The 26,851-nt window shown below is 45.6% G+C and overlaps 1 protein-coding gene across 4 annotated transcripts in view; it reads right to left on the minus strand.

Annotated features, from left to right (window-relative positions):
- Positions 1–26,851, minus strand: part of TENM4 (teneurin transmembrane protein 4) — a gene marked incomplete at both ends in the record, with an annotated part of 390,357 nt that overhangs the window by 81,008 nt on the left and 282,498 nt on the right. For 3 of the 4 annotated variants that reach the window (XM_084236342.1, XM_084236341.1, XM_084236340.1), the window contains 3 exons: positions 5,811–6,027; positions 17,604–17,750; positions 24,922–24,948. In XM_084236342.1, coding sequence (XP_084092468.1) covers positions 5,811–6,027; positions 17,604–17,750; positions 24,922–24,948 — 391 coding nt within the window. The remainder of the gene's footprint in view (positions 1–5,810; positions 6,028–17,603; positions 17,751–24,921; positions 24,949–26,851) is intronic. The other variant, XM_084236339.1, reaches the window with a different exon arrangement.

Raw genomic sequence — 26,851 nt, forward strand, 5'->3', positions numbered from 1 at the left:
AATACATACCTTCATGTATTGTTACGCCAATATTTTCCATTCTATTCTACCCCATCCCATTTGAATTTGCTTCTTTAAAAAAGTTTTGATGTAGTAAATTGATTTCCTGATGCACTAATGGGTTGCTGTGAGTTTAAATTTGATAAGTAATGTTTTAATGGCCAACCTTCTTTACTAAAATCTTTGTCTCAGGTCATTACTGCATTTGTTTGTTTGCTTATTCATTTTGAAAACAGACATTCATTGTTGCTTATCCTGAGCCATATCCTGTACCAACTGCCCCAGAAACAGAGAAGCACCAGACACAGCTCCTGTCGTGTGGGACTTGGCGACAAGCTCTCAGAGCAAATGACTGCCTGCCTTGGACTTCCCGGGACACAGACGCTCTGTCTGTACTGCTCTCAGGCCCTCAGCCATGGCTGACTCACTGATTCATTTTACTGCTCATTGAGGGTTAGGCACGGGGCGGGGGGGGGGTCAGTGATGAAGGAGGCACGGGATACAGGAGTCTCACAGTAATGGGGTACGGCTGCATCTCTTACACTAGCAGGCCTAGGACAGAGGAGGTACAGATCAGAATTTACCAATGGAGCTGTGTTCTGTGGGCAGCTCTGCCCCTCTCTCAGTCTGTCCAGGCTCCCTTCTCTCCAGTCCTAACTCCATCCAGAGGCTCTGCCTCTTTCTACACCAGGCCCTGTCTACAGATCTGACTCTGTCTGTTTGGGCTCAATGCTTTGAATGGCATCTTTCTTTTCTTTTCTTTTCTTTTCTTTTCTTTTCTTTTCTTTTCTTTTCTTTTCTTTTCTTTTTTTTTGCTAAAGTTCTCCTGACTCCACAAGTCTTTTTGTCTTTTTTCTCCACAAGTCTTTTCAATCTGTTCTGTTGGCGGACATTTATAGCAATGCGTCCAGATCCAACTACTTGTCTGCGTGAACTGATAATCCATTTGACTTGGAGGAGAAAGTCTGGACATCACATTACTTCTCTCACCAACGCAGTGTCCTCAGTCATATTCTGAAGTGATATTCAAATAACTTGAGCGTGGTTCTTTTGTCAACACCCTTTCCTATAATCTGCTAGCCCGGTCAGCACTGGCAACCCAAGAGTATTACCTGAGGTGAACTCTCTGTCCTAGTCAGTCTTCCCCAACAGAATAAATAGAACCAAAGTCGTGTGACAGGGAAATGTCTGCCTTGAATGTTCTTTGAGGAGGAGCAAGTCATGGGGCCCTTCCTTTTCTGGCTGTCTGATCACAAGTGCCACATTCTAGGCCCTGTTACCCTCCTTGTATGGACAGTCCATTTTGGGGAATCTGATGTTCATTACAGGCCTCAGTGGCTCCTTTTCACCCACTCAGGTCTCCATAGTGGGCCCCTGAGTTTTCTTCTCCCTGGGACACCAGGGGAGGGGCAGCTGTTCTTCTAGGCAGATGGGGTCCAGGCATCTACCAGGAAAGAAAGATGGTATTCAAGCCATGTGATCCAGTGATGATGATTCCTATGCCTGTTATATCCCCTCTGACTTTAAACCAGCTTTAGAACAATTGAGGCCACTCATCTCTATCACTTTCTGTGGACTTGAGGAAAAAGTGGCAGAATGTCAGGAACAGGGACTGTACCCACTGAATCCACACTGTGCTGGGCTCAGGGAACACAGATAAAGCTGACAAGGGCCCAGAGGGAGGCCTTCTTCACCTTAAGTCCACCAGGCAGTATTTAGGATTCAGTTCTGAGTCAGGCTCTGTGCCTTCCTCTGTGGAGTCCAGCCTAGCCCAGAGCCCACTCTGCCTGACTACGGGCCTCACATCCTGGGGAGCTGCTGCCCATCCCTTCCTGAGGGCCACCTCTACTCTACAGCTTCTGGCACCAGCTGCAGAGAAGTGTGAGGAATCTCCCACAGAATACTGGAGACCTCCTGCTTCCTCATTGCAGACATGAGGGCAGTCCTCTGAGGAAAGAAGTTCTGGGGAGAGCCCTGGACTGAAGAAGTTTGGCTTGCCTGCTTCCTTGCACAGAGAGCTGCTCTAGTCAGTTCCAACAGGACTAGGACTCCTCTGCCTCCCATGGCCCAAGCCTTTCCCTAAGGCCCCCTTGCTCTGACCATCCAGGACTCTGCAGACTGAAGGCATTTGCTTCTCAAGGTCTCCTGCACTTGCAGGGTCGCTGGGTAACAGCCTGCTTCATGGTGCCTGTTAAATGGAACCCACTCAGATGATACTTTTGTGGTACACCACATGGGGTATAAGAGGATATGGGTTTTCTGTCAGGTGCAGGACTTGTTATTGTTATACACAGGTACCCAGTCAGGTCGGCCTGCCTGTCAGAAATCCCACTCCCTGGGGAAATGCCACCGAATTCCTCCCTAATAAGCCTCCCTGCTGACAACCTCTGGCAGGTGCTGCTGCTTCCCTCCCTCAAATAAGGATTCGGCAACTAAACCTGGTTTCTCTTTGTTGGCTGCTGGACTTTTCTAGAGGGCAGGTTACTCTCAAGTTTCACTTCCAACTAAGGAACCAGAATGAGAAGCTCTTCTTTTTAATATCACCACCAGCAGCACAGAACTCGCAAGTGGCCAGCACTAGGTTGAGAACTGATGTAATTTTTTCTGACTTATTTCACATAGCAATCACCCCTCCAGGTCTATCCATGTTGTTGTAAATGGCAAGAGTTCATTTTTCATGGCTGAGTACTATTCCACTGTGTCTATACCATATCTTCTTAATCCATTCATCATCCTTAGGTTATTTTTATAACTTGGTTATTATAAATTGTGCTACAATCATTGCTGATTTATAATTGCAAGCATGTGTACAAAGGTTGAATCATTTTCCTGAGGTCTCCTCAAGCTAGTGGGAATAACAGTCAAGATTCAAATCCTGGGCACTTTCTATTACACTGTACTCCTTCAAATGAGAGGAAAGAAAGCATCAACCCAGACCTGGTAACCAATTTGACTTCATCCCAACCATCCTGGTAAGCACAGTTTTACTGGCCCAGATCAAGATAATGAAAAACAAGTCTAAGGAAAAAAAGCATTAGCTGCCTCTCTGTAGTTTTCTAGTCAGTTGGGGGATTTTACATAACAATGTGTGTGGGGCTACTTAGCAGTGAGAGCTAGTGGCTGCTTCTCAATCCAGCTCAGTGCTGAGCAGGGACATGAGGATTCAGACAAATGTTAGGTAAAAGGATTTTCAAAGTAACATTTGGAAGCTTTCATTATCCATTCATTTGTAGAGCAAATACTGTATTCCATATCCTACCCTAAGTATTATAGGTTTGGAGAAAGAGCTTCTGCTTTCAAAGCACTTATAATTTAACTGAAGGTGGCAGATATAGAAACAATAACTGGGAGTCAACTTCTATTCCTGCTTTTGTTACTAACTTGTAATGTGATTTTTAGTTCTGGACATTGAATCCTCACTATAAAATTAAGTAGAATAAGTAATATATTCATTTCTCCCTCTCTCCCTTTCTCATTCTGTCCTTTCATTTCTTCATTGTGTAAGGCAAGATATTCCTGCATATCTGTCTTGAGCAACTACTAAGTGCTAAACGAGTAAGACGCCGCCCCCTCCTGGAGGACTCAGGTAAGAGGATTGACATTCACATATTTGCTATATTAAGGTACTGTCCAGAGCCAGGACCTGAAATGCAAGTTGGCCTGAATCCCAAGGCCTGCTGCTGAGAGTAGCACTTCCCTGGGTATAGGTTACTTAAATTTCCCACTTGACAGTCTCCTTCAGGAAGTCAGACCTCCTGAAGCAACAATCCTAAAATCCCTGTGCAGGTCTCCATGGCACAGTAGGCCCGGTGCATGGCCAAGGACAGGCAGTGGCCATCCCTGCTGTTAATGACTGGGATGACCTGGGATTGGTGCCCCACTGGCAGCCAATGAGCCATTGCTCTGACTAGATCCCACAACGGCCCAGCAAAGACAGGCTAAGCAAGTAATCTCCCCCTTAGTAGGAATGGTATTTATATCTCCAGTTGATTAAAATAATTCAGGCCACGGGAAGGCCCACAAGCATACAGGCAATATCACACAATGGAATAAAAGAACAAGTTTCCTACCCAGAGACAAAAGTGGTACTTCTGGCCAAGATAAAATGAAAAGGTTTTTCTTCTCTATTATTGCTTCTGGCTCTGCCTGTGAATTTGGGAAAGTCAGCCTCTGAGGTTCTCAACTTTTTAGGGGTTGACTGAAGGGTTTGTACTATAAAGTACTTCAGTTGCTAACAAGATCCAAGTTTGAACACTTTCACACACTCACAGCACTTGGCCCACTTCAGTTTTCTCATGTCTTTGTTTCTTGTGAGGAAGAGCTGGCTCGTGGAGGGGACATGGGCTCTTGGAGGCCAAGGGGCCTGTGGTGTGAATCCAGTTCCATCAGCCCCTTCTGGGGTTCTCAGTTGCACTGAGGGGGATGGTAATACTACCTCCCAGGGCAGCTCCCTGCGATTCCTTCCTCGGACCCTGCTCATCTCTTCTCACCCGTGCTCTCTGGGCAAAGTGTCTGCTCATAGATTCAACAACTGCTATTTTGCAGCTGGCTCCCAAATCAAGATCTCCAGCCCTAACCTCTGTGCGAGCTCTGGAGATGCTTGATAACAACAAATAGGTATTTCCTTGTGCGTGTTCTAATGAGGGGGGTCTTCCTCGCCCTTACACTGCTCAAGGTGGAGGTTTTCACCTGCTCCTCCTTTCAGCTCCCCATTCTGGTGACAGCACCACTGTGGACCTACAAGTCAGAGAGAGACTCTGCTCCCCAGCCTTCCTGAGACCCAGTCAGTGAGTAAGCCCTGCTGATTTTCCCCTTTTAATAGCACTTGAGGCTGTCCCACCCCTCATCGCTACCTCATTGTTCCCTTGGGTAGAGCATCTTTGGCACATAAATCATTAACACAGAAGGCACACAGTCTATGGTGCTGAACTGACTATGCTGACTTAGAGGAAGATCCCCATATACGAGGCCTTGCAATGCTGGAAGAAGACATTCCAAAGAAATGATTGCAAGTCTCTCCTTCTTGGCTACCTTTTCCCAGTTCTCATTCGCTGACCTGTGGGGCAGCCTGGTTCCAGTGCCCTTCTGTGCCCCTGAGTCTGTGCAAGTGTTTCCTCTACTGCAACAGCCTTTCCTTCTCTAGCCAGTTAACAATTTCCCACCTTTAAGACTCAGCTCTCACCCGCTAACCAGAAAAGCCTCCTTTATGTAACCCTGGGGCTTACATCTGGCCTATCACATGGGAACGATCCCTTTTTGTCTCCCTGGTAAGTGTGAGTGATCAACGGCAGAGACCATGTTCTAGTCATCTCTGTGATTCTAGCACAGGGCCTGGCACAAATTGTCTAATAGATGACACAACTGAGAAAAGAAATAATGGGTGAGATACGGCCTGGGATGTCAACAGACACACTCCACCCCCAGCCTAACAAAGTCTTCTGGACATCAGCGCGGAGGGTGATTGGTGTCAGAACCTTTCAGCTCGTCTGCAGACTGTGGAGTCAGTAAGAGCTGACTGTAAAGTGGGTATTGATCCAAGATCCCCCCTGGACCTTTGATTTCTCACTCTCTCCATCTATCACCCAGCGGGAACAACAAAACTCGCTCGTAAAATTCCAAATGCCTTGGACAGCAGTTTTCTAAATGTGGGTCTGCCTGCCTTGACATTTCCCCCCCCCCTCCCCCACCCCGAGAGCCTGTGGTGCCCACCCTCCTGGCCTCCTCCCACTGCAGGCAACCAAACACAGTCCTGGAGGGGGCGCATTCTCCCTTAGAGAGCCACAGACAGAGCTGGGGCCTCGGGGACTCACCCTCCATCAAAGGGGTTCTCGCCGGGGATGATGTGTGTGCTGTCCCTGCCCACCAGGAACTTGATGCGGTCATAGAAAGAGTGCAGGCTCTGCTGGGACACGGGGGCCTGTGTCTCCTGGATGATGTCCAGTGGGTCGGGAGAGCCCAGGCACAGCGGGTTGACGTGGCAGAGGGGCTGGAGGCAGCAGTCAGGATCCATGCAGTCCACCAAGCCATCTGCAGGGGAGACAGAGCGTTAAGTTTATAGCACTGTGTTCAATGAGCCATGTTCGCCCACGATGCCTCCAATCACTTCTCTATTTTCCACTCACTGGAAAACTTTATTAAGTGCCTGATACATAAGCCAAGGCCTTTGCTGGGCACCAGAAAGGTCCAGGTGATTCAGATCTGGTCCCAGCCCGCTAAAAGGAGAGACAAAAAATAAGTACACAGAGTGACATGTGCTCTTTTTTTTTCCCCAGAGAGACAGAAGGACATTTTTAACACCATGGTATGATGGGGGGATCATGAGGCTCAGACACTGAAGTTCAAGTTCCAGAACTATCCCCAGCAGGGACTGTAGATGAGTCCCTGAAGGTAACCTCCCTGGGTCCCCATCTTCTGCGGCTCCCTTGTCTCCATGGGGCTTATGACACAGGCTGCCCAGCAGGACACTGTGTATGCTCTGGCTAGAAGGGGTGCCCCATCTGCACAGGAGGCACCCTTGAGACTCCTAACCAGTTGTGTGGCCTCAGGTAAGCTACCTGATCTCACTCACATCTAGGGGTTTTTCCTTAATAAATTAAGCACGAAACTCCCTGGCTTTTCTCGTCCATGTCTGAGTGGTGTGCTTGCACTTGTATTCTTGAGGACTGCCCAGGGGCGATATGAGTATTGACTACAGAGTTAGAGTGGGCTCAAATCCTGGCTCTGAAACATACACTGTGTGACCTTGGGTGAATTACTTAAACTCGCTGGCCTTGGCTTCCCACCTAGCTTACATAGCTTCCCACCTAGCATTTCAGAGTGTCCTAGAAGTATTTGTTAGATGAATAAAAATGCAGTCCATGTCCCCAAATCCAGCAGAGTAACTGACAGGTAGGAAATGTTGAATAAAGAGCAATTCCCCTTCCTGACCAGGAACCTAGAACACCGCTCATCAAAGCAAAGGGCCATTTTTGTCTTCTTGTCTGCCAGATGTGTCCTGACCTGGGAGAAGGGGGTTCCCTCATCTCAGCACTGTCCTGGGTTCTAACTTGTGGCAGGGGTGTCAGGTCCCAGAGATACCAAGACTGCCTGGCAGAGCACCTGTCTTCCCCTGCAGTCAGCGGGTTCCATCACACTCTTGCACTGCCCCTGTCAGACATTGCTTAAACACATAATTACAGCCCAAGTTGAGGGTTATTTGCATTCTGCTATTGACGTTAGCATGACAGATTCAGCTGCCGCATCCATAACTCTGCAGAAATGCTCCATTATTCAATCCCAGTGAGCAGGGACGCTGACCATTAAATCAGCTAGCACAATTGAAGGACCGTGAAAAGTCATGGCTAATTTGAAATTTTATTAGCTCTTGCCTGCTCTTGTTTACCACCAAAGCAGCCCCTGGAAGCCAGTATTTTACCTCCTTATAAACACTCCACTCTGTGGCACCTAGGAAGAACTGCCTCTTGTTCTCTCATCCTGGGGAACGTTAGCCAGGAATTATTATTATTATTAATAATAATATTTATATTAAATGAAGATGATGGTGAATAATTCCAGTTGCCATTTACTGAGTGCCAGGTGTTGGACTCAATGCTTTCCAGGAATGTGTCACAGAATCTTCCAAACTCTACCAAGCAGCCACTGTCGTCACCATCACCCACACTTTAGAGAGAAGGAACCAGAGGCTCCAAGTAGTAAAGTCACTTGGTCAAGGTCACACTGCCAGTGAAGAAGCTGACTCTGAATCTGAACTCTCCTTTCTTTCTTTCTTTCTTTCTTTTGAATTTAACTTTTTAATTAAATGCTTTTTAATTAAATCTTAAAAAAAAACCAAACAGGTTATAAGCATTCCTTACACTGTATTTATTCTTTTTGCCCTTCACCGAACTCTTCTCTCTGAGGTATGATAGGCTCTTTGAGTCCTGAAGAAAACTTTTAGGAGCTACTTCCTAAATGAAAAATGTGATGAAATACAACTCTTCTGTGCTCACCCAGAAAACTCACTGCAAGCCCGCGTCTCCCAAGACCGTGAGCTCCTGGACACCAGACTGACCCATTTCAGTATTCCAGCATGGCGGCGCTGGCTCCACCCTTGATTCTAGACTCTAGAGCTTCCCTAACCCCTTTTTTCTTTCATTTAAAAAACAAATTTGTCAATGAACTTTAAAGATAAATGGCTGTTTCTTGTGGTCAGATCATCCCGCTGGCAACGGAAGTTCAGCCAGGGCTCTGCCTTCTACTTCCTCAGTGAAACGAACACCCAAGTCCACCTCACAGAGGCACTGGGAAGGTCAGCTGTGCCCACAGACGGGAAGCTCTCGGCACAACGGCCTCAGTAAGTACTCACGAATAATGGCTACCATGAGCTCCGGGACAGGGCTTCCTGGTGCTGGTTTCCTACCTGCCATCTGGCCCTGCCCCGGCCCCTCCCTACGCACAAGACCATCCGCTGCAGACGCAGTCCGGCCTCAGAGAACTGAAGCAGCTGAACGTGGCCACAACACCACCCTCAGAAGTTAGGGAAATAGAGCTGTCAGGGGACTTGAAGGTCGGAGTTCTCTGAAGAGGGAACACCACACAAACAAGTGCCGGTACGAGACTGTGGGATTGCTCCCAGTGAGATTTGCAGGCTTGTGATGAATGGAGGCCCATGAATTCTGCCTGCCTGCGCCTTTCCTGGTGATGCTTCCTCGTCATTCATCCAGCAAATATTTGCTGAGTAGTAAATGTGGGCTAGGCCTCCATTAATAGAGACAATCATATTTAAATGAGATACGCATTTTTAAAAATCAGTAAGGTCCACCAAATGCTTACCAAAGGCTTGGTTTTCTAAACCAGCTCTTGTGCAAACCCCTCTGTATACTTTTGAGAGCAACATATGGCAGCCTGAAGCAGGGCATATGGCTGCGCCACAGTAAAAGAGACTCTTCCACAGTTTAATTTTCTCAGGCACCGATGACACGTTGTAGAAGATTTGTATTAAGGGGAAAAAGTGTGCTTTGGGAGCAGGAAAGTCCATCTCACAGGGTAGACTGGAATTCTCTGGTTTTCGGGGTTCTTTGGTAGGGGCTAGTTTGGAAACACGTTTTCCAAGCACTTCAGCCCTCACTTAATTGCACACAAGTTGATTGACTTATTAAATGTCCATGTTTCATGTATCTGCTCGTTCCACTGAGACACTCATTCTTACATTAGAAAAACAAACAGGAAAAATAGAGAGGGTTTTATCTTATTTCCCTCAAATTTTCAATAAAGTTCTCCTAAACCCTAAATTCCCACTTTTGGGGAAGAACACGTTTACCCTAGAAATACCCTCTTTCCTCACAGTCCTGAAGGCCTCCTCGCCCTCTTAACATGGGAGAAAATGTCACAGGCCACTTGGGCTGCAGGCTGGAGGGCCGCAGCCATGCCATACCCAGCATAGGCCTCTGGTGGGAGTGGAGATAAAGAGAAGGGAGAATAAATCGGCCAGAAAAAGAATGCAGAATTGCAATTAAAAAAGAGCAAAGAGGACCTCCCCGGTGGTGCAGCGGTTGAGCGCTGGGTTGCAAGGCTGCCTGCAGCCTCTGCAGCGCCGGTTCGATCCCTGGCTGCTCCCTGGCCACTGGGTGAGGGTCCCACATGGTGCGCAGACCTCTCCTGCCGCCTGCTGCTCCCCTCAGCAGTGTACTTCGGTCCTTCTGCCTGTTCTGTTCCCTGCTCTGGCTCTGGTGAATTCTCTCACCCTCCCGTGCTTCTGACTGTACCCAGTGCTTGCATAAATAAATAAATAAACAAACAAATAAATAAATAAATAAATCTTAAAAAAAAAAAAAAGAGCAAAGAAAGGAAGGAAGGAAAGAAAAAGAAAAGGAAAAAAAAGGGCCAGGGCTCTGGAGCACCAAACATTCCGAAAGGTTCTGGTGCTTCAACTCCAACCTGGAGTCCCTCTAGCCCCACCCAGTGCTGAAATCTGCATGGTGCACCAGGCACGGGCTGCTGCCAACATTTCCACCTACACAGGCCTCTTATCTCCCTCCTCACTGCCTACCCTGTGGTGGGCATCAACCGACACTGAGAACTGAGGTCCTGGGTACATGGGGGAAACAAAACCCAGGCTAAGAAGTCTGAAGTCCCAGGTCCTCCTCGGACCTCTCACTCTCTTGCTGTGAGATCTTGGCCACACCCTGTCATGTGTCTGAGACACAAGTTCTTTACCCAAAACTGGAAACATAATGTCTGCCAGTCTCTCTGGACTGCTAATTCTTGGTTTGTGAAGAGTGAGTCATTCAATGGAGCAGATGCTGGTGTCCCTCCCTGTCTGTGGAGCCCCTGGAGCCCCTCCGTCGATGGTGCCCCCCTAGCACAGGAATGGCGAAGTCCCGCCTGGAAGTGCCTGTCTGTACATTCTGTTTTAAGAGTTTCCAGGGAGCAGAGGAGCCTCATGGAATTCTTCTCCCTCTCTGGTCCTAGGCAGTCAGGGGGAGGGGAGATGGGGGCAGCCAGTGGGGGTCCCCTCCTGGCTTTTCTAAGCCACAGGTACATTGGCCCTATGGCCAACTTGCTGAAACTTTCACAGAAAACAAAAGGAGAGCATGAGAGCTCCCTTGAAGGTGATGGCCTGGCTAACCTCATGCCACCTGTGAAGAAACTGGGGCTCAGGCTAAGGGACTTACCCAACATCCTCCTGCTAGCAAAATGGCAGAGCTGTGAATGTGGACCCTCGCCTTTCTCACAAATCCCACCCTTCCACAGTTCACCTCTGCCAGGGCATTGGCCATTCTGGTTCCCCCTGCCCTGATTCCCCTCCACAGAGGGCAGGAATGGACTTGTTTATTTCTGTACCCCAAATGCACAGCGCAGTGCCTTGCACACAGGAAGCAGCATATTCTTTAAATGAGTGAATGATTACGTGAAGGCTCCACATCAAAGGGCATGGCATGGCCCATTTCAGGCCATGGATGTGATGGAAACCATTCCCCTCCTCTCTTTATGTCAGAGACCCAGGACAGGCCTGTTGTATTCATTTCGCACCTATCATGTGACTGGAAGGCCCTGTGCCAGGCACTGGACAGACAGGCACAAGACCATGTGTGACAGACAGAGTTGTCAGAGTGCCTGGAAAGAAAAATGAGGAGGGGCCCGTGGAAGTCAAAATTGGGAACCCAACTCAGGCTGGGGGCTGACATATTTCCTGGAAGAGAGAGTGCTTAAAGGGACACTAGAAGGATGGACAAGAATAAGCCAAAAGCAGAAGGGAGCAGGGGGCCGGTTTGGGAAAGTCGTGCTTAGTAACCTCTATATTGTAGTTGGCATGGTCCCTTAAAAGGGTGGTCGCATGGACAGTGTACACAAGTCCCTCCCTCTGCAGGCTGAACTCCTTCCCCAGCTCGACAGCGTGCCAGCTGACTTCACCCTGCTGCAGACTGCAGTCTGGCCCTGGAACTGGTTCCCAGCAGGCTGTGAGCAGTATTCAGGGAGGCTCTAGGGATGGAACGGCTCTGATCCCTTTCTCTACACATCTGGGCGAAGATTTTGTTATTTGCTATAATAAATTCTGTGCCTTCTCTGGACGGGTGTGCAAAATCTTTATCTGGCCCTCAGAACAAGATTTTTAAAGGTCAATTTCTCTTGCCTCTTATCACAAGAAATGTGGTTTAGAGATAGTCTGAAGAGTGGCCAAATTCTATGGCTTTATGTGAACTCTCCACTTGGCAAAGGGAGCTGGGCAAGAGAAGGGAGGACAGAGGGCTTTGTTCCTAGCTTTCCCAAAATTTCCTTTTCCAGCTTGAATCTACCAGTGATTTATGTTGCAATCCATGATTGCTGTTCATGCGCTAACAGGACCTAAAGAGATGATCACACCTTGAAGCTGTTTAAAAATCCTTTATCAAAAGGGGTTCCAGGGCCTCCCCGGTGGCACAGCGGTTGAGCACTAGGTTGGGAAGCTGCCCGCAGCCTCTGGGTTGCTGGTTCGATCCCCGGCTGCTCCCCGGCCACCGGAGGAGGGTCCCACATGACAGCGCAGACCTCTCCTGCCGCCCGCTGCTCCCCTCAGCAGTGTACTTCGGTCCTTCTGCCTGCTCTGCTCCCCTCTCTGGCTCTGGTGAGTTCTCTCACCCTCCCATGCTTCTGACTGTACCCATTGCTTGTATAAACAAACAAACAAATAATACATGCCTCTTTAAAAAAAGGGGTTCCAGTGGATTTCTTATTCTGGCTTCTTTTTATATATTGGTTCTGTTCTGACCCAACATTATCCAGTGATCCACTGTGTGTCTTTGGGAAATGACTTCAGCTGACTGAGCCTCCACTTCCCTGCAGGTAAATGCCTTCCTTGCAAGTTTGTGGTGAAGGCTGGGGATCATGTACTCAGCGTGGCCAGCACAGTGCCTGGTCTTAGGAATGCACCTAAATGATTACTTTCCTTTATGTGCATTTGGATTTTTTTCCTCCTAGCAATGAGCAAGTAACAGCTTGGAACACAAATTTTAAACAAGAAGTGAAAGGCCTCCCTGGTGGCACAGGCAGTTGAGAGCCTCACTGTGAGGCTGTCTGCAGCCTCTGCAGCGTGGGTTCAATCCCCGCTGGCTGGAGAGAATCCCACATGGCGCAGCAGACCTCTCCTGTCTCTCCCGCTGTTCCCCTCAGCAGTGTATTTCGTCAGTCTGCCTGTTCTGTTCCCCGCTCTGTCTCTGGTGAATCCTCTCATCCTCCTGTGCATCTGGCCTGTACCCTGGTTCTTGTATAAATAAATAAAGCTTAAAAAAAGTGTCATTAAAAAAATAAATAAGAAGTGAAAAAGGGTCAACATGCATTTCTATATGGAGAAATACATTATAATTGTAAATGCAAAAGAGCATACAAAATTGTATAGCATCTAGTAGCATATACAGTATAATTCAAATCTTTACAAATATTCATTTATAAATAAGTATATATTATTTTATAATAAGCAACATGTTTCTATGATTACAGTGGAAAGGGTGAGAAAGAACCAATATCTGCAGATGATGAACTAAGGCTCAGGAAGTTAAGTAACTCACTTGAGGTCATAGAGCCCAAAATGCAAGAGCCAGGATTTGAGTCCAGACAGTCTAGGTACAGAACCTGCCCTTTTAATCACTGTGCTATGTTGTGCTTTAAATACATCACAGGTAGTTCTCAACACAACCCTGCAAGGTAGGCATTGTTATCCTTATTTTATAGTCACTTAGCACCTTTGGGTCACAGCTTCAGCACTTCTGAAACAGAGATGACAAGAACATCCCCATCAGAGGGCCAATGTGTAACACAACAGAAGATGTGGGGCCTCATAAAGGGCGTCATCAAGGGTACTGTATAAGTAGAGTACAGCTTCTTTGTCAAGTGGGGCACACAGAGGAACTCACACCCAGTGGGGAGTCAGAGTCATTGTAACCCCCCTCTTCCCTCTGGTCCCCTCACCCATAGTGCCCTGGGTGGAGTGTAGAGGCAGGCTGGGCTGACTGGGCAGCCCTGGTTGGAGATCAGGAGACACGGGGTCACGTTCAGGATCTGTTTCCTGTTTTTCAATCTAGACAACAACCACAAATGAAAACACAAACAAATCAATAAAGCTAAAGCCAATGCAGCCATATTGTGTAGTTTTTCTTTTTGTGTCCCACTGTTTGAAAACACTGCAACAGTATTCTTAACGAAGCTTGAAATTCAAGTTTAATTTGGAAAGGACTGCTTTAAGCCTAGCAAATTGGGAAAGAAGAGAAATTGGGAGTTCATAGCTAACTTGGAGAGCCACAGCTGGGTTTACAATGGAGCTGTGTGTCCAAGGTCTGGGCACGAGAATAGCTTGAACATGGCTGGCCTTTGGAGCCTGGGTGGTTTCTGCCACTCTGCAGCTGTGTGACCCGGCAGAAAACTTCTGCTTGCTAAGCCTCAGTTTCCTCATTACAGGGAAATAATAAATGGATGATAATACCACACACCTTCCGCTGGGTGAATGCATGGCTGCTTTCTGTATGACTGACGCTCCAGTTTCCCTGCCTGTAACATGCAGGGGGGTGGAAGGAGGGAGCTAAAGTCCATGCTCTCTATTTCTACCATTGCTGTTACTCAATATTAAACTCTGCTAATTCCTCCTCCAAGTCCCTAAATTGTATCAACCCAGAACACTCATTCAGTAATACTCTCACACTATTTCCCTCCACCCGATGGATTAATCTGGGAATTTGCTGCACCCCATGCCATGGCTGAAATAAAGGAAATTATTTCATTCTGCTCCTATTAGATTTGGTTGTTTGGATAATGATTTCATGCAAATAACTGGGAGCATCCTGAGGGAGAGAGACTAGTCCACACTCATTGGCCTTCACAGCCCCTGGGAAAGGAGCAGGGGTTGTGCTGATGGCAGAAGCCCACACATGTGTTTGTCTGGACCACAAACAGCCTGCTAAACGCAGCTCACTCCTGCACTGCCTGGTACAGCCTGTCCTAGTTCTCTCTCCATGAAAAGTGACTGAGACCCAGAGTGACAGAGAGGCCAGTGAGGATCACTTTGTCCCCTCTGGCCCCCAGGGCAGCCTGTGTCATCTGCCAACCTGCAGAGCAGGGACCCTCTGTACCTGCCCCTTGGCTCTCCCAATGGGTGGAAATCCACCCAAACTGAGTGGGCTATAGGGGAGGTGTTCCCTCATTTCACAGTTGAGAATCCATGACCAAGCTCTCTCTGACACTAGTCACCCCAGCGAGTGTCTCCTCAACTCGGATTACCCACGGGATGTCTTCCTGGCTAAAGTGGATGCCTCAAAGGACAGGGACCTAGTCCTCAAGAGATATACATGCATCTGATAAGATCAGCTGAGTGTGTGGATGCTCCATCACAGTGATGACCCCACTGTATTGTAATCACCTGCTGCTTTTTTCTCCTTCCTGAGTGTGAAGTTCATAAGGGTGGGAATTGTGTTTTATTTGCTTCTAAATCCCCAGGACCCAGGACAGGCCCAGATGCAGAATGGACATTCAGTTATTGCTTGTCAAATGAATGGAAAAACTCAGGATATGGTACCATTGTATGGTTTTGCTATTGAAGTGATCAATCTCGAGGAAAGAAATAAAACAGTAACCACAAGTTTGCCCCAAACAAAAGCCCAGGACCAGATGGTTTCCTTAGTAAATTTTACCAAACTTTCAAAGAAGGCCTAGTACCTATCTTTCTCAAACTTCCCCAACAATCAGAGGACAGAATGCTCCCAAACATATTTTACAAGGCCAACACTAACTCCTTCTGAAAGCAGACAAGGGCATTACACACACATGCACACACATATGCACGTGCACACACAGGACATATAAAAGCACCTTTCAGTTCATAATGCAAATCCATAAATTCAACTGGCATATTCCCCTACAACTGAGGGTTTTCTGATTGTTCTTTTCCAGTTCCTGCTGGCTCATATCTCAGAGCAGCTGGAGGGGCACCGTTCCCCTGGGGTCTATATCAGCCCCATTTCCTATAACAAAAAACTCTTTCTCTTGCCATAATGGTGGGGCTTTGGACTCCCGTGTGCCCATGCCCATGTAAACACCAGTGATTCTAGCACTGGGCGGGCTGGCTTTGAAGGACCGTAAACAGGATAGACTGGTATTGTGTTTCACGAGAGGAAATAAATGAACCTCGCTTTATAACCATTCCTGTATGTTGGGGGGGGGAAGTGTGCCCTCTCCCCACATTTCTCAGGGGCACTCAGTTCTTTTGTTGTCCAGATGTTCAACAGCTGCTTAGAGACTTTGGCTAAGACCTTGGATTCTTGAGGAGGGAATGACTTCATGGCGCGGCTCTTCTCTCCTCGTCTAATCACCTGAATGTTATTGTTAGTTATTGGAATTGTGCCTACACAGACAAGTGAAGGGGAATGCTGAGGAAATTATGCAGGTAATTTAGATTGACATCTCTTTCCTGTGAAGAGCAAATATCATTGCATATTATCTTGCCTGAAGGGATACGTGTGCCTGCCCTGCTCTGCCTTTGCCCATGATTATCTCTCTGAAAGTGGAGTCCTGTCCTTTCTAGGACACACAGAAACTTACTCAAGTATCACCTTCTTGATGAATATCTTCCTACTGCCACAACCACCATACACCTCTGCAATAGCACCTATCACAGCCCATTAGCACTTAACTTTGCTCTTTCTTATTCATTTGGAGAGTAGGGCAAGACTCATTCATCTCTATGCCTGGCCCCAAACTACAACTCTGGATATTTATGAGTAGGAGTATTAATGAACTCCACAAGTCTCAGACTGATCAAGGGCTCTTTCAATCCTGGAAGGTCTCAGGAGACTACTGTCTCCGCCTAACTCCCAAGGTCCATGCACTGCTTGTTGACAACTGCTCTGCTGGGCTCAGGCGGGGTGCATCAGGCCTGACCACCCCTGAGATGCAGGCAGCTGTAGAGGACCGAAAGCTGGCTTAGATAGAGACCGGCAGTCTGAAACAGCCCTTTCTAGGTTGCTGGAGGCAATTCAAGGCAATGAGCCAGAATAATCACAATAGCATATACTTGGCCTTTTAATCCTTATAGTGCTTTGATATTTTAGAATCACACTAAGTAGAAAATTCCCAAAGGTTGGGGTGCTAAATGTCTGGCCTGTTGGTTTCCTACTCTGTGTAGAATATGAGAAAGTTCCTTGGTAGAAATATGACAGACCTGCATAAACACATTTAGACTATGCCAACTGTTAGGCCATCATTAGAAAGGAAGGGTTTACTGCTTTTATTTTCCTTTTCCACGTACCTATCTTTTTACTTTCCCAACAGTTGAATGGTTGAACTCAATCACTGGTTAAATCAGAAAGAAACAACTGATCTTCTAAGTGGGAGAGCCCACTACACGATGGTTGTATTTACACTCATGTTTCCACTACTGAAAGCTGAAGGCTAACTCTAGGACACACACCAGACCTAGAATGTTCTACATCATGCAATCGCTTCACTTTATAAACAGGGAGCAGGAGGCCCAGAGACTAGTCAGTAAGGGATGCAGAAGTAGGATTAGATCCTGGGTTTCTTCACTCTCATCTCTTAAATGTCCCACAAGAATAAGCTTCTGTTTTGGGGTTTTGACTGTCTAGCTCTTGAAAAAAATCCAACAGCACAGATAAATTCCATCACAAAGCTATAGAGGCAGCAGGTGTGAAAGCAAGGGTGTGCTTGGGGAGGGTTAATACCAGAATCAAAGGAAATAAGGCCTTAACCAAAGGTAACTCGATCTCCCTACCCTGGAAATATCCATTCTGCCACTTTCTAGATGGATTCTTCCCACCTACCTCCAGTGAGCGCAAGCTCATGACTTTGCCAGGCAACTCATTCCACTGTTGAATTGTTAGAAAACTCTTCCATATGCCTTCTCATCAGCACTTACTGTGGGATGGCAATTAATTTCATTTACATTAGCTAATTTAAAATAATTCAAATGGAATAGTGAAATGTACTCATTCCTTAGACCACATGTGCAGCGTTATGCCTGCCCTGCAGGCCTCTCTGACTGGACAGCTGGTGTGTTGGTGCTCATTAACTCAGCATGCCCACCCCCACCCCGGTGCCTCCCACCCCCTAGAGCTGCATGGGGTCCCTGGGTGCCAGAACCCTACCTCCATCGTTGTCTTTGCTGTCACCACAGGCGGTTTCCATGGATGTGTCACAGCCAGCTCCTCTCCAGCCCAGCTGGCAGACGCAGTGCCATCCATTCAGATCCAAGGTGCATCTGCCATTACCATTGCACAGGCCAGGACAACCCTCTGCAAGGCAAAACACGCAGAATCAAGGTCTGATTGTCCTAGCAATAGCAGTCACACACACTCACGCTCCACCTGTAACTTACAAAATGCTTTCACATCCATCAGCACATTGATGCCCTCAGCATTTAGGGAGACATTAGCAGCTGCCACTTTACCAAGAAGGCAACTGAGACTCAGAGGTGAAAGGACACACTGAGGTCACACAGCCAGGCAATGGTGGGGACAGGTCTGAAACTCACACCTTCTGCACCTAAAACCTCCTCTTTCAAAAGTGATTGGGATTCTAGAACAGGACTCAGTGGGTAGAGACCTGTCAGAATCTGACCATTGGATCTCTGTGTCTGGTCCTTGCTCTTGGTTTGCTCTGGCGTGTTTCTCTGGTCTCTGCCATCTATTTGGAACAAAGGAGCCATCTCTCTGTTTATTCCCTATGTCCCCTCAGCACTTCTAGGTCTTTTTCTAAAGGGCTGTGATTTTCCCAGCTCTTGTTACTAGGTCAATTGTATTGTACCTTAGGCTTTTCATTTATTTTGTCCTATTTTCTCCTAAACAACTGTCTTTGCTTTGAGAAAGAGGGCTTGGGTGGTTTTCTTCCCATCTTATCAACGGCTGCTAAGAAGAGGTTTCTGCACACAAGGAAGGTCTGCTGGCCACCCTGAGAGACGGGCTAGGCTGTCTGTGATCACAAATGCAGGCACGGGCAGGCTGCCTTTCCCTAATTTCATTCATGTGTACATCTGTTTGCCTGTCTGTCATTTATTAAGCACCTTCTTGGGGCTAGTGCTGGAAGTCCAGAGATGAATCAGACCTAGTTTTTATTCTTGAGGAGCATGTAGCCTATCAAAGGAGACAGATTTGTATAAGCAAAATAGTTCGCTGCTAAGTGCCCTAAGGGAAATGTATAAAATATGGGGGAACCCAACACGGGAGTGGCCCTCTGTCTGAGAGGGCTGCGGGTGATTTAATCATGAAGGGTCAAGGCAATATATAAACTCTGCCTTGGTTCTACTTTGACCCTTCATAAGGTGGGGACTTTTTATTACTATTCAAGTAGATTTACAGGTTTTAGATGACCACCTTTTTAATCCCCTCTTGCCGAGTTTGTGGCTTGGAAATCTATGTCTGAGAATCTATTAAGTTACCATAGCTCACCTAGCTTCTTCTTTCCCCTAAGTTTTCATTTGAGTTCTCTTTTTAACAAATCTGCCAAGCCCTTTCTTAGGGGGGTCTGAAAGCACACTTTTTGCTGGCATGCTCTCCACTGTTTTTCTCTGTCCCTGCTCAGTCTCGGGGAAAGGCACGGATGTGAAAGCACTGGCAGGCATAGTCCTTAATTTGTTTTATTCTTATGAGCAGCTGACTGTTACAAGTATGGCTAAACCCAAAGCCAAACTGAAAACTGACACATTATTCTTAAATGGGACAAATGTGAATATAGCCATCCAAGATAGGCACTCACTAATAGCCCATCAATTAGAATCTGAAACTTTAGTGTTCAAGGATTATTTACTGTTATTACACAGTAAAAGAGCATGTTCATTTAGATGTGAAATGTTCAGCAACCAACCAATCAATCAATCAATCTGGCCACCTTGTTTTCCACTGAAAGGAGTCAACACTTACAGAGTGTGCTCTAAGGCTACCAGGGTTCCTCCTGCAGTTTAGTAGCAAATGGAGACTATGTGATCTTTGCACATCAGAAGCCTGTTGGAAAAGGTGGGAATCCACCAGCACGGCCACCCCAAAAGTGATGGAGAAGCAGTTGTAATAGCTGGTGGCAGGAGCAGAGCCATGCAGGGGACTTCCCAGGCATTCTGACTTGGTAGCTAACATGGGCTATCCTTTCTCATCTCAGCATTTACAGACTCCTGCTTTCCCCACTTAGTTCCAATAAATCCAACTTTTTTTTAAACAAGCCTCATTTGTACTTAAAATGAGTCTGGAAAGCAGGGTCCAACTGCTACGACTGGTAGTAAATTGTTTTCTCTTGCTCCAAGATGAAGCCTCTTGTAAAGTGCAGAGAACATCTCCTGTGTAAGAGCACAAGCTGGGGAGCCACATCAAAGGCTGGCTCTGCCACACAGAGGTTGCATGACCCAGCCACCTGCTTCCATTTCTTTGTATCTCATTCTCCTTATAAAATAGGATTGTTGGGAGGATTAAATAAGATCATGCAAGTAAGCGGGGTGCACGATGTGATATATAGCTCCAACACATTATCCGAATCTTCTGTGTACCTTTTCATTCCATCTAGTTTGAGTAAAGGGAATATAAAGCATACCTATAATCTCAGACAGAACTCACAAAAAGGCAAAACAGAAAACTAAGGTAGTTAACCACATCAGAGTCAGTAAACTTTCTCTATAAAGGCCATATAATAAATATTTTAGGCTGGTGAACCATGTGGGCTCCATTGCAGTTGCCCAACACAGCCACTGTAGCTTGAAAACAGCCACACACGATATATAAATGAATGGACATGGCTATGTCCCAATAAAACTCTATTTACAAAAACAAGTAATGGGCCAGAGTTGATCTGTGGACTATAGTTTGCCAAGCCCTGGTTTAGATGCTTCAGGGCAGTGAGATAATGACTGCTATATACTGAGGATCTGCCAGGGGTCACCACTGTGCTAGACACTTTAGATATAAAAATAACATTGACCAATCATAGAACTTTTTGTTCTATTTTTCAGATCCTGATTTTCTAAGGCAGTTCCAACTTTATACCATTTAATCTTAAATTTTTAACAAAATCATGTGTAATAGAGCATAGATTTTGGAACTGCACAGGTCTCAGTTCAAATCTTAGCACCTCCATTTTACTTAATACCTGTGTCATTGCTGGCCAATCACTTAAATCTCTAAGCCTCAGTTTTCTCAGGAGGTCACCCCTAATTCAAAGAGTTGTTGAGAAGTTAATAAGATAATGTATGTTGATTAATTTGCACAGTGGATACAAAAGTAGGTATTTAATAAATAACTGCTGTTATTATTACTGTTCTGTTTTAACTTTGTATAACTTCATTAAGACATTCACAAGCCAGAAAGTAACTCTTTGTCAGTCCAACTTGTTTCAATTTTTGTGTAAAAGCAATGGTCCTCATAAATACAAACCTAGTGATTTACTCACAGAGGTCACCAAGCAGCTCAGTGGGAGGCAGAGAGACATGGTCAGGGCCTTGAGTACCAGTCCAGTCCACCACTTCATGCTCTCCTAGCCCCATGTCCTTCTGCTTGTCAGCAGTATTCCCCACGCATACTTAAATTACTAATTTTGCTATTACTTTGATGTCCCACTCCCTGATTAGAATGTAAACTCCATAAAGATAATGTTGGACTTAACCCAGTGCCTTGCACATCATAGGTACTGAAAATGTTTGTTGAAATGAATCAATGAATGACACAAGAGACTTAGGTTCTGGTGTTTCCTACTGGACTATCCCTAGTGAAATTCTGGGGAAGTTACTTTTACTTTTTGGCCTCAATTTCCTCCTCATTTTCATGAAGGTTTGGATGAGATGAGCTGTTGGTACTTCCTGTACAGTAGACACCACACAGAAGGTCAAAAAAACTTCAAATTAGATTATTTTGTTCTTAATTTCAATGCACTTTACTCAGCACATATTGGATGCCAGGACTGTATCAAATTTGGGTTATACAGAGAGGAGGTCTATCCTCTGTTCTCTTACACAAACTTATATTCTATTTTTCTAGACTCTACATTGTTCCAGGAAGGATTTAAAATGGGTCTTATCATCAAATAATACTTCTCAAAGTGAGTTTATGATGTCCTCAAAAACAGGCTTTTGTGGCCAAATATGTCTGGAAAACAAGGCTTGATTATCAGGACATTTTCCAACATGACCTCAAACTCTGTCCCCTCCTCTCCTATCCATTTACAGTAATGTGGATATTCCATTCCATGAAATCCACTCGGGAATCTTTCTCGCATGAGCTCCTCCTACCCCATAGCATCTAGTGTAGGTATGTGTTGCTTGCTCTGCCTGCCTGAGGAGGAGTTCTCAGTAAGCTCTGTCACAAGGGAAACCATGGGAACACTATCTACCGCTTCTTCAGATGGACCAAATTACCCTGAGGGTCTGCACAGTCTTGTCAGTTTGGGGGTTCGAGATGGAGTTTGAGCATCTGTGGGTTGATTGAGGTTTGTTCTTGTCCAGCAATTTGCTTCAGGGATAATCACACCCTCATTAGCTAGTATGAGGAGTCCCCTTCTGGGGTGACTCCCTTTCTTAAAGCAACATGCCCATCTTTACCCACTATGAAGCTCATTAATTTCACAAACTGTGAAAATCATCAATAATTCAGAGAACCCAAATGACATTAACAATCCCTTCTGGAAGGATTCACATCAGGCATTTGCTAGAGCCAAAATAATGTTAATTTAGGGTCTAAATTCACCTCTAAATTCACCAGAGAAGGGCTAAGCTTCTCAAAAGAAATGGTGCCCTTTAAATGATAAGGGACTGCTTTATCTTCAGCCTTCTGCTTAAACCTTCTATGAAGAAGCGCCCCTGAAGCTGGCATCAGGTGTGACCAGAAGCCTTTCAGAACCCTTGGGGGTATCGCTTTTTTTGTTAAGTGGCAAAGGGGCTATGCAATGCAACTAACGTGTGTTAAAATGTCCTATTATGATTCTCTTTCTGATCCTCTTGTATTTTTTCCAACCCTATTGTCACTTCCCTGCCAAGATGGCCATCATCTCCTATTTATGACATGTCGCACAGTCTCCTAATTGGTCTCTTGCCTCCATTCCTCAGTCCTTTACACAGGGTAGCCAGATAGATCCTTCCAAATCACAAAGGTCATATCATCCTGCTTTAAAGGACTACCAGTGGCTTTCTCATACGCTTTTGTTGAGGTTCACAATCTTGCCTAAATTGGAGGTTGGAATGTCTTCTTGTGAAGTGGCCTTGAACTTTCCCTATCATAACCCTCATCACACTTTGTTCAAATTATTTTAGTATCTCCTTTGCTGGACTGTGGGCCACCTGAGAGGAGGAACCATTCTACTGTGTGGTCACCAAATTTCCTGGCACTTACGAGTTTAGCACATTTAGTGAATGCTTTTTCTTTAGTGTCTACCAATGCAACTGGAGAGCAAAGAACAAAAGTTGGCTTGTGTTTGAACTGCATATTATTCTATTCTGAGAAATCCTGAACTTGCATTGTATGTCTCTGAAATCTTTTTTTAAACAATTAGTACCCATTATATTAGAACGTAGGCAAGACAGGAGCTTAGCTTAGCTTTAGATTTTGGCAAGAAACATTTGTATTTGAAAGCAAGTTATGACTCATGGGCTGAATCTAGCTAAAGATCTGATGATACTTTCTGAAGTATGGCTTGAATGAGAATATGGTTCACTTCTTGGTGAGGGTGCCAATTGGGAAGATGTGGTTAAGAAAACGAAAACTGGAAATTATGGTACATTCTTAGTGACGCAGGTGACAGATAGTAGAATGCTAGAAATGGGGATTAGGCCAGGAAATCCCAAATCCTGGATTGGCCACTGACTAGGAATGGGACCTAGCATGAGCCACTCAATTTCCGTTTCCTTTTCCAAGCAAGTGGGTAAAATTGTATCTGCTCCCTTAAAATAATTCACAACACTTACTGAAGACTCAACAATGTGAAAAAACTTTCCATAATAGGGAAAAATTCCACCAACTAGATGGTAACATTATTCAATTTAATCCATCCTGAAGATCCCTCTGATAATGATCATGGACGAAAAGCCTGTTTTAAAGAGGCTCAGAGGTACTACTCCTTCTTGCTGGAATTTTATTGCTAGATTTTATTCTGAGTCCAAGGGCAGACTGTGCATTGAGAGGAGCCTGGCTTCTCAACACCAGGCATCCATGTGATGGGCCTTAGTAACACCTTTGCTGTATTTGGCAATGATTTCCCAATTGAAAACCACTTTCCCCAAAACCCTTTTTATAAGTTTTGAAACAGCAGTGGCTATCTCTTATTAAAAACCAATTTAGCCTTCTTCTTCACAATTTCAAAAATTAGTGTGGTTAATAAAGTCCTTCTCCAAATGAAGGGTGAGCATAATATGATTTAAAAGAGCACAGCTAACATTTACTAAGCATCATAACTGCCCATGTGCTAGGGACTTTACATTCATTATTTCATTGAACGCTCCTGCTCTCCCTAGGAGGCAGGTCCTGTTTCATTCTTATTTTATAAAGACTCTGAAGTGAAGGGAGGTTATATGATGTGCCTAGTGTAGCTGGGTTCTGAAGTGTTGGAACTGGGATTTGAACTCAGGCAGTCTGACTCCAGTGTATGCATCTTTAACTACTGAGCACAGAGTCTGTGTCAGGCAGTGTCAGGGCTTGCAGCTGTAAAGATGAATGCAGTGTGGGACTTCACAGGCAGCTGGCAGACTTTAGGAGTGCACCGATCTGATCATTTGGAGACAAATTAGGTCAGGGAGTCCTATGTGGAAATTAATTAGGCACTGTCTACTGTACGTCAATGTTTACAAAGGAAGGAATATCTTTGCCTGCAGAAAACATTCTTCAAAGATAAGACTTACCAAAGTCAGGCCTTCTCTGAAAAGGAAAAAAAAAAAAACACATAGAGACTGTCCATTCCCCAAAGTGAGGGATCTGTTTCCTTCCCATTTCTCCAGAGCCTGGTACAGCATCTGGGACACAGTATCAGTCCTAGTGGCTGCTCTGTGGGGGGTAGTGGGTGAGTGAACACATAGTAGTAGAATGTAGTCCTTAAGATTTCTTAGCTTGCCCCGGGGTCTCTTCTCTCAGACTACCATGCTGGTCCCCAGCATCTTAATTCTGATGGACCAGGGGCCAGAAACGATGGGCAGGATGGCATGAGATGGGGTAGAAAGGGCGAGGGGGTGTATGTGTGTATGGGGAGGGAAGGACAACAGCACAATGGTAATATCACAAACAGATTGAGACTTCAGCAGGAAGAATGACATTCTAGGTAGATCAACCACCTTGTGACCAAAAACCCATCCCCTGGGCTGTGGAGGCTGGGACAAAGGCGGGAAGTGGCAGCATCTAAACACCATGCTTTGGGGTGTTTACACATTTTTATATACACATTTCTTCTTTTATGCTCATACACAAACACACACACAAAGACAACAGGAAAATAGAGGAAGGAAGACCATACCTTTAACTACCCTATCCAGATAGTGCGCTTGGGAAATAAAAGACAGGACATTTAAGGTAGGATCGAGTAAGTGCAGTTCTGCCTGCCACATAACCATGCCAGGTGTACGGAGACAAAGGGGGGAGGCCCCCCCATGTTTGGGACAGACCTGCCACGGTGGGGAAAATAAAACCAAAGACAGGACCACGCTAGAGAGAGGGAGGGACAGCAAGCACATTCCCCAGGAAGGGCCAAGAGGAGCTTCCACATGATCTGTGATCGATCCAGGCATTTGGAAATGTGATCATATCAACAAGGACACATGGAGAAGGAAAAGGGAGAAAGGGGAGGATGGGAAGCTGCAAAAGTGGCCACACTCTGGATTTGTGAGCTTAATGGAACACTAGACCTTGCCATTGTCCAGCCAGAATGGGATCCAACATCTCTTTATGGGAAACAGATGGACAAGAACAAGCCACTCTGCTGGCAGAGGTGTTCCCAGGAAGCTGGAATTTAGAAATATGCAAAATTGGAATCATCTCTAATATATACTAGGGAAATGAGTTCAGTCTTTGGCCAAACGCACCACTAGATTATGTTTGCTGTTCTTGACTTTTCTACGTAGACAACTACCCACATGTACTTGAATGTGGAATGCTTGGTGTTTTAAATAAGATGCAGCTCTCCTTGTGCATCTTACACAGAACGTGAGGTGTAGGGCAATGGATGTCATTGTGAAAAAACAAGAAAAATAAAAGAAAACCTGACTACTTCTCAATGCTTTTTAACTCAAAAGATAGAATGATGAATGCTTGGTTGTTCAATGGAGGGGTTGCGTCCAAGCACTGAATTATCTGGCAATTTAAGGTTTGCTTGTTTGTGAAGGCGTCAAGTGCTGCTCTGAAATAAGCCCCACTGTGCACATACGAGGGATCCTGGCTGTGTATTTAGAGCTGGGCAGATGTCTTCATTCCCAGCATAAATCAGTAATACCGTTTCACCTCCCCACCAAATCTGCAGTCAGAGCCAGGAGCCTCCCTTTCTCCAGCTCCCCAACCTGTGCTCCCACAAAGGCTAGGCAGATGGCAATCTCCCAGGGGATCTGAGGCTTTCTCCAGGCTGGGCCTCATCCTTATCTCAATTTCACACATGAATCAAATAGGCCATGAGACAAGACTGGACTGTAATGGTGGGACCTTATCTGGAAGCTCCAGGGTTCTATAAACTGTAAGAACATTCTTACCCTCCATAAAAATATATACATTTCTCTTTTCAGTCTTCTAGATTTGACAGATATTGTTGAGGTTCATCAATACACACACATATATATATTTTTTCCTCTAAAGACTGGTGGATAAGAGGCTATGTTCTTGGTTCAGGTACGCATGTGGTCTCTTTCAAGATGAAATATATGACTGGAGGCTGCACAGCCAAGTGGAAAATTGGGAAGAAGAGATTTTAACTGGGCCTGCAAACTTCCCTTTCATTCTTACAGATGATGTGCAGTCCCTGAGATAAGATAATAAGGGAAAGTGAAGGAGAGTGACTTACTAAGCAGGAGGGAATAAACAAAGCTGTGAAATACCAAACAATTAAAAAATAGGGTCAGCCCACATGAAGAACAGCTCACTAATGTTAAATCTTTCTTCATTCTTGGTTCATCTGTCACTTTCAACTCAATTGAGCTTGTTTATCTAATTTCACAAAGTTATCTAAAGTTTCCTAGACCTCACCTCCCCGGCTATGGCATCAGAGTACAAGACCACACAGGATCACCAGGGTCTCTGGTTCAATGGGTGTTCTTAGCTTTCAGGTCTGCAGAGATTTTTCTGAGAGTCATAATTACATGTCCTTGTATTATCTCTGAAACTAGATATAGTAGAGAGGGAGAAAGCTTAGATTTCTCTCATAGAGTTGGCAAGGACAATTATGCTGGATAAGACACCATTAC

The sequence above is a fragment of the Talpa europaea genome (genome assembly GCF_964194135.1).
Source record: "Talpa europaea genome assembly, chromosome: 1".
Lineage (NCBI taxonomy): Eukaryota > Metazoa > Chordata > Mammalia > Eulipotyphla > Talpidae > Talpa > Talpa europaea.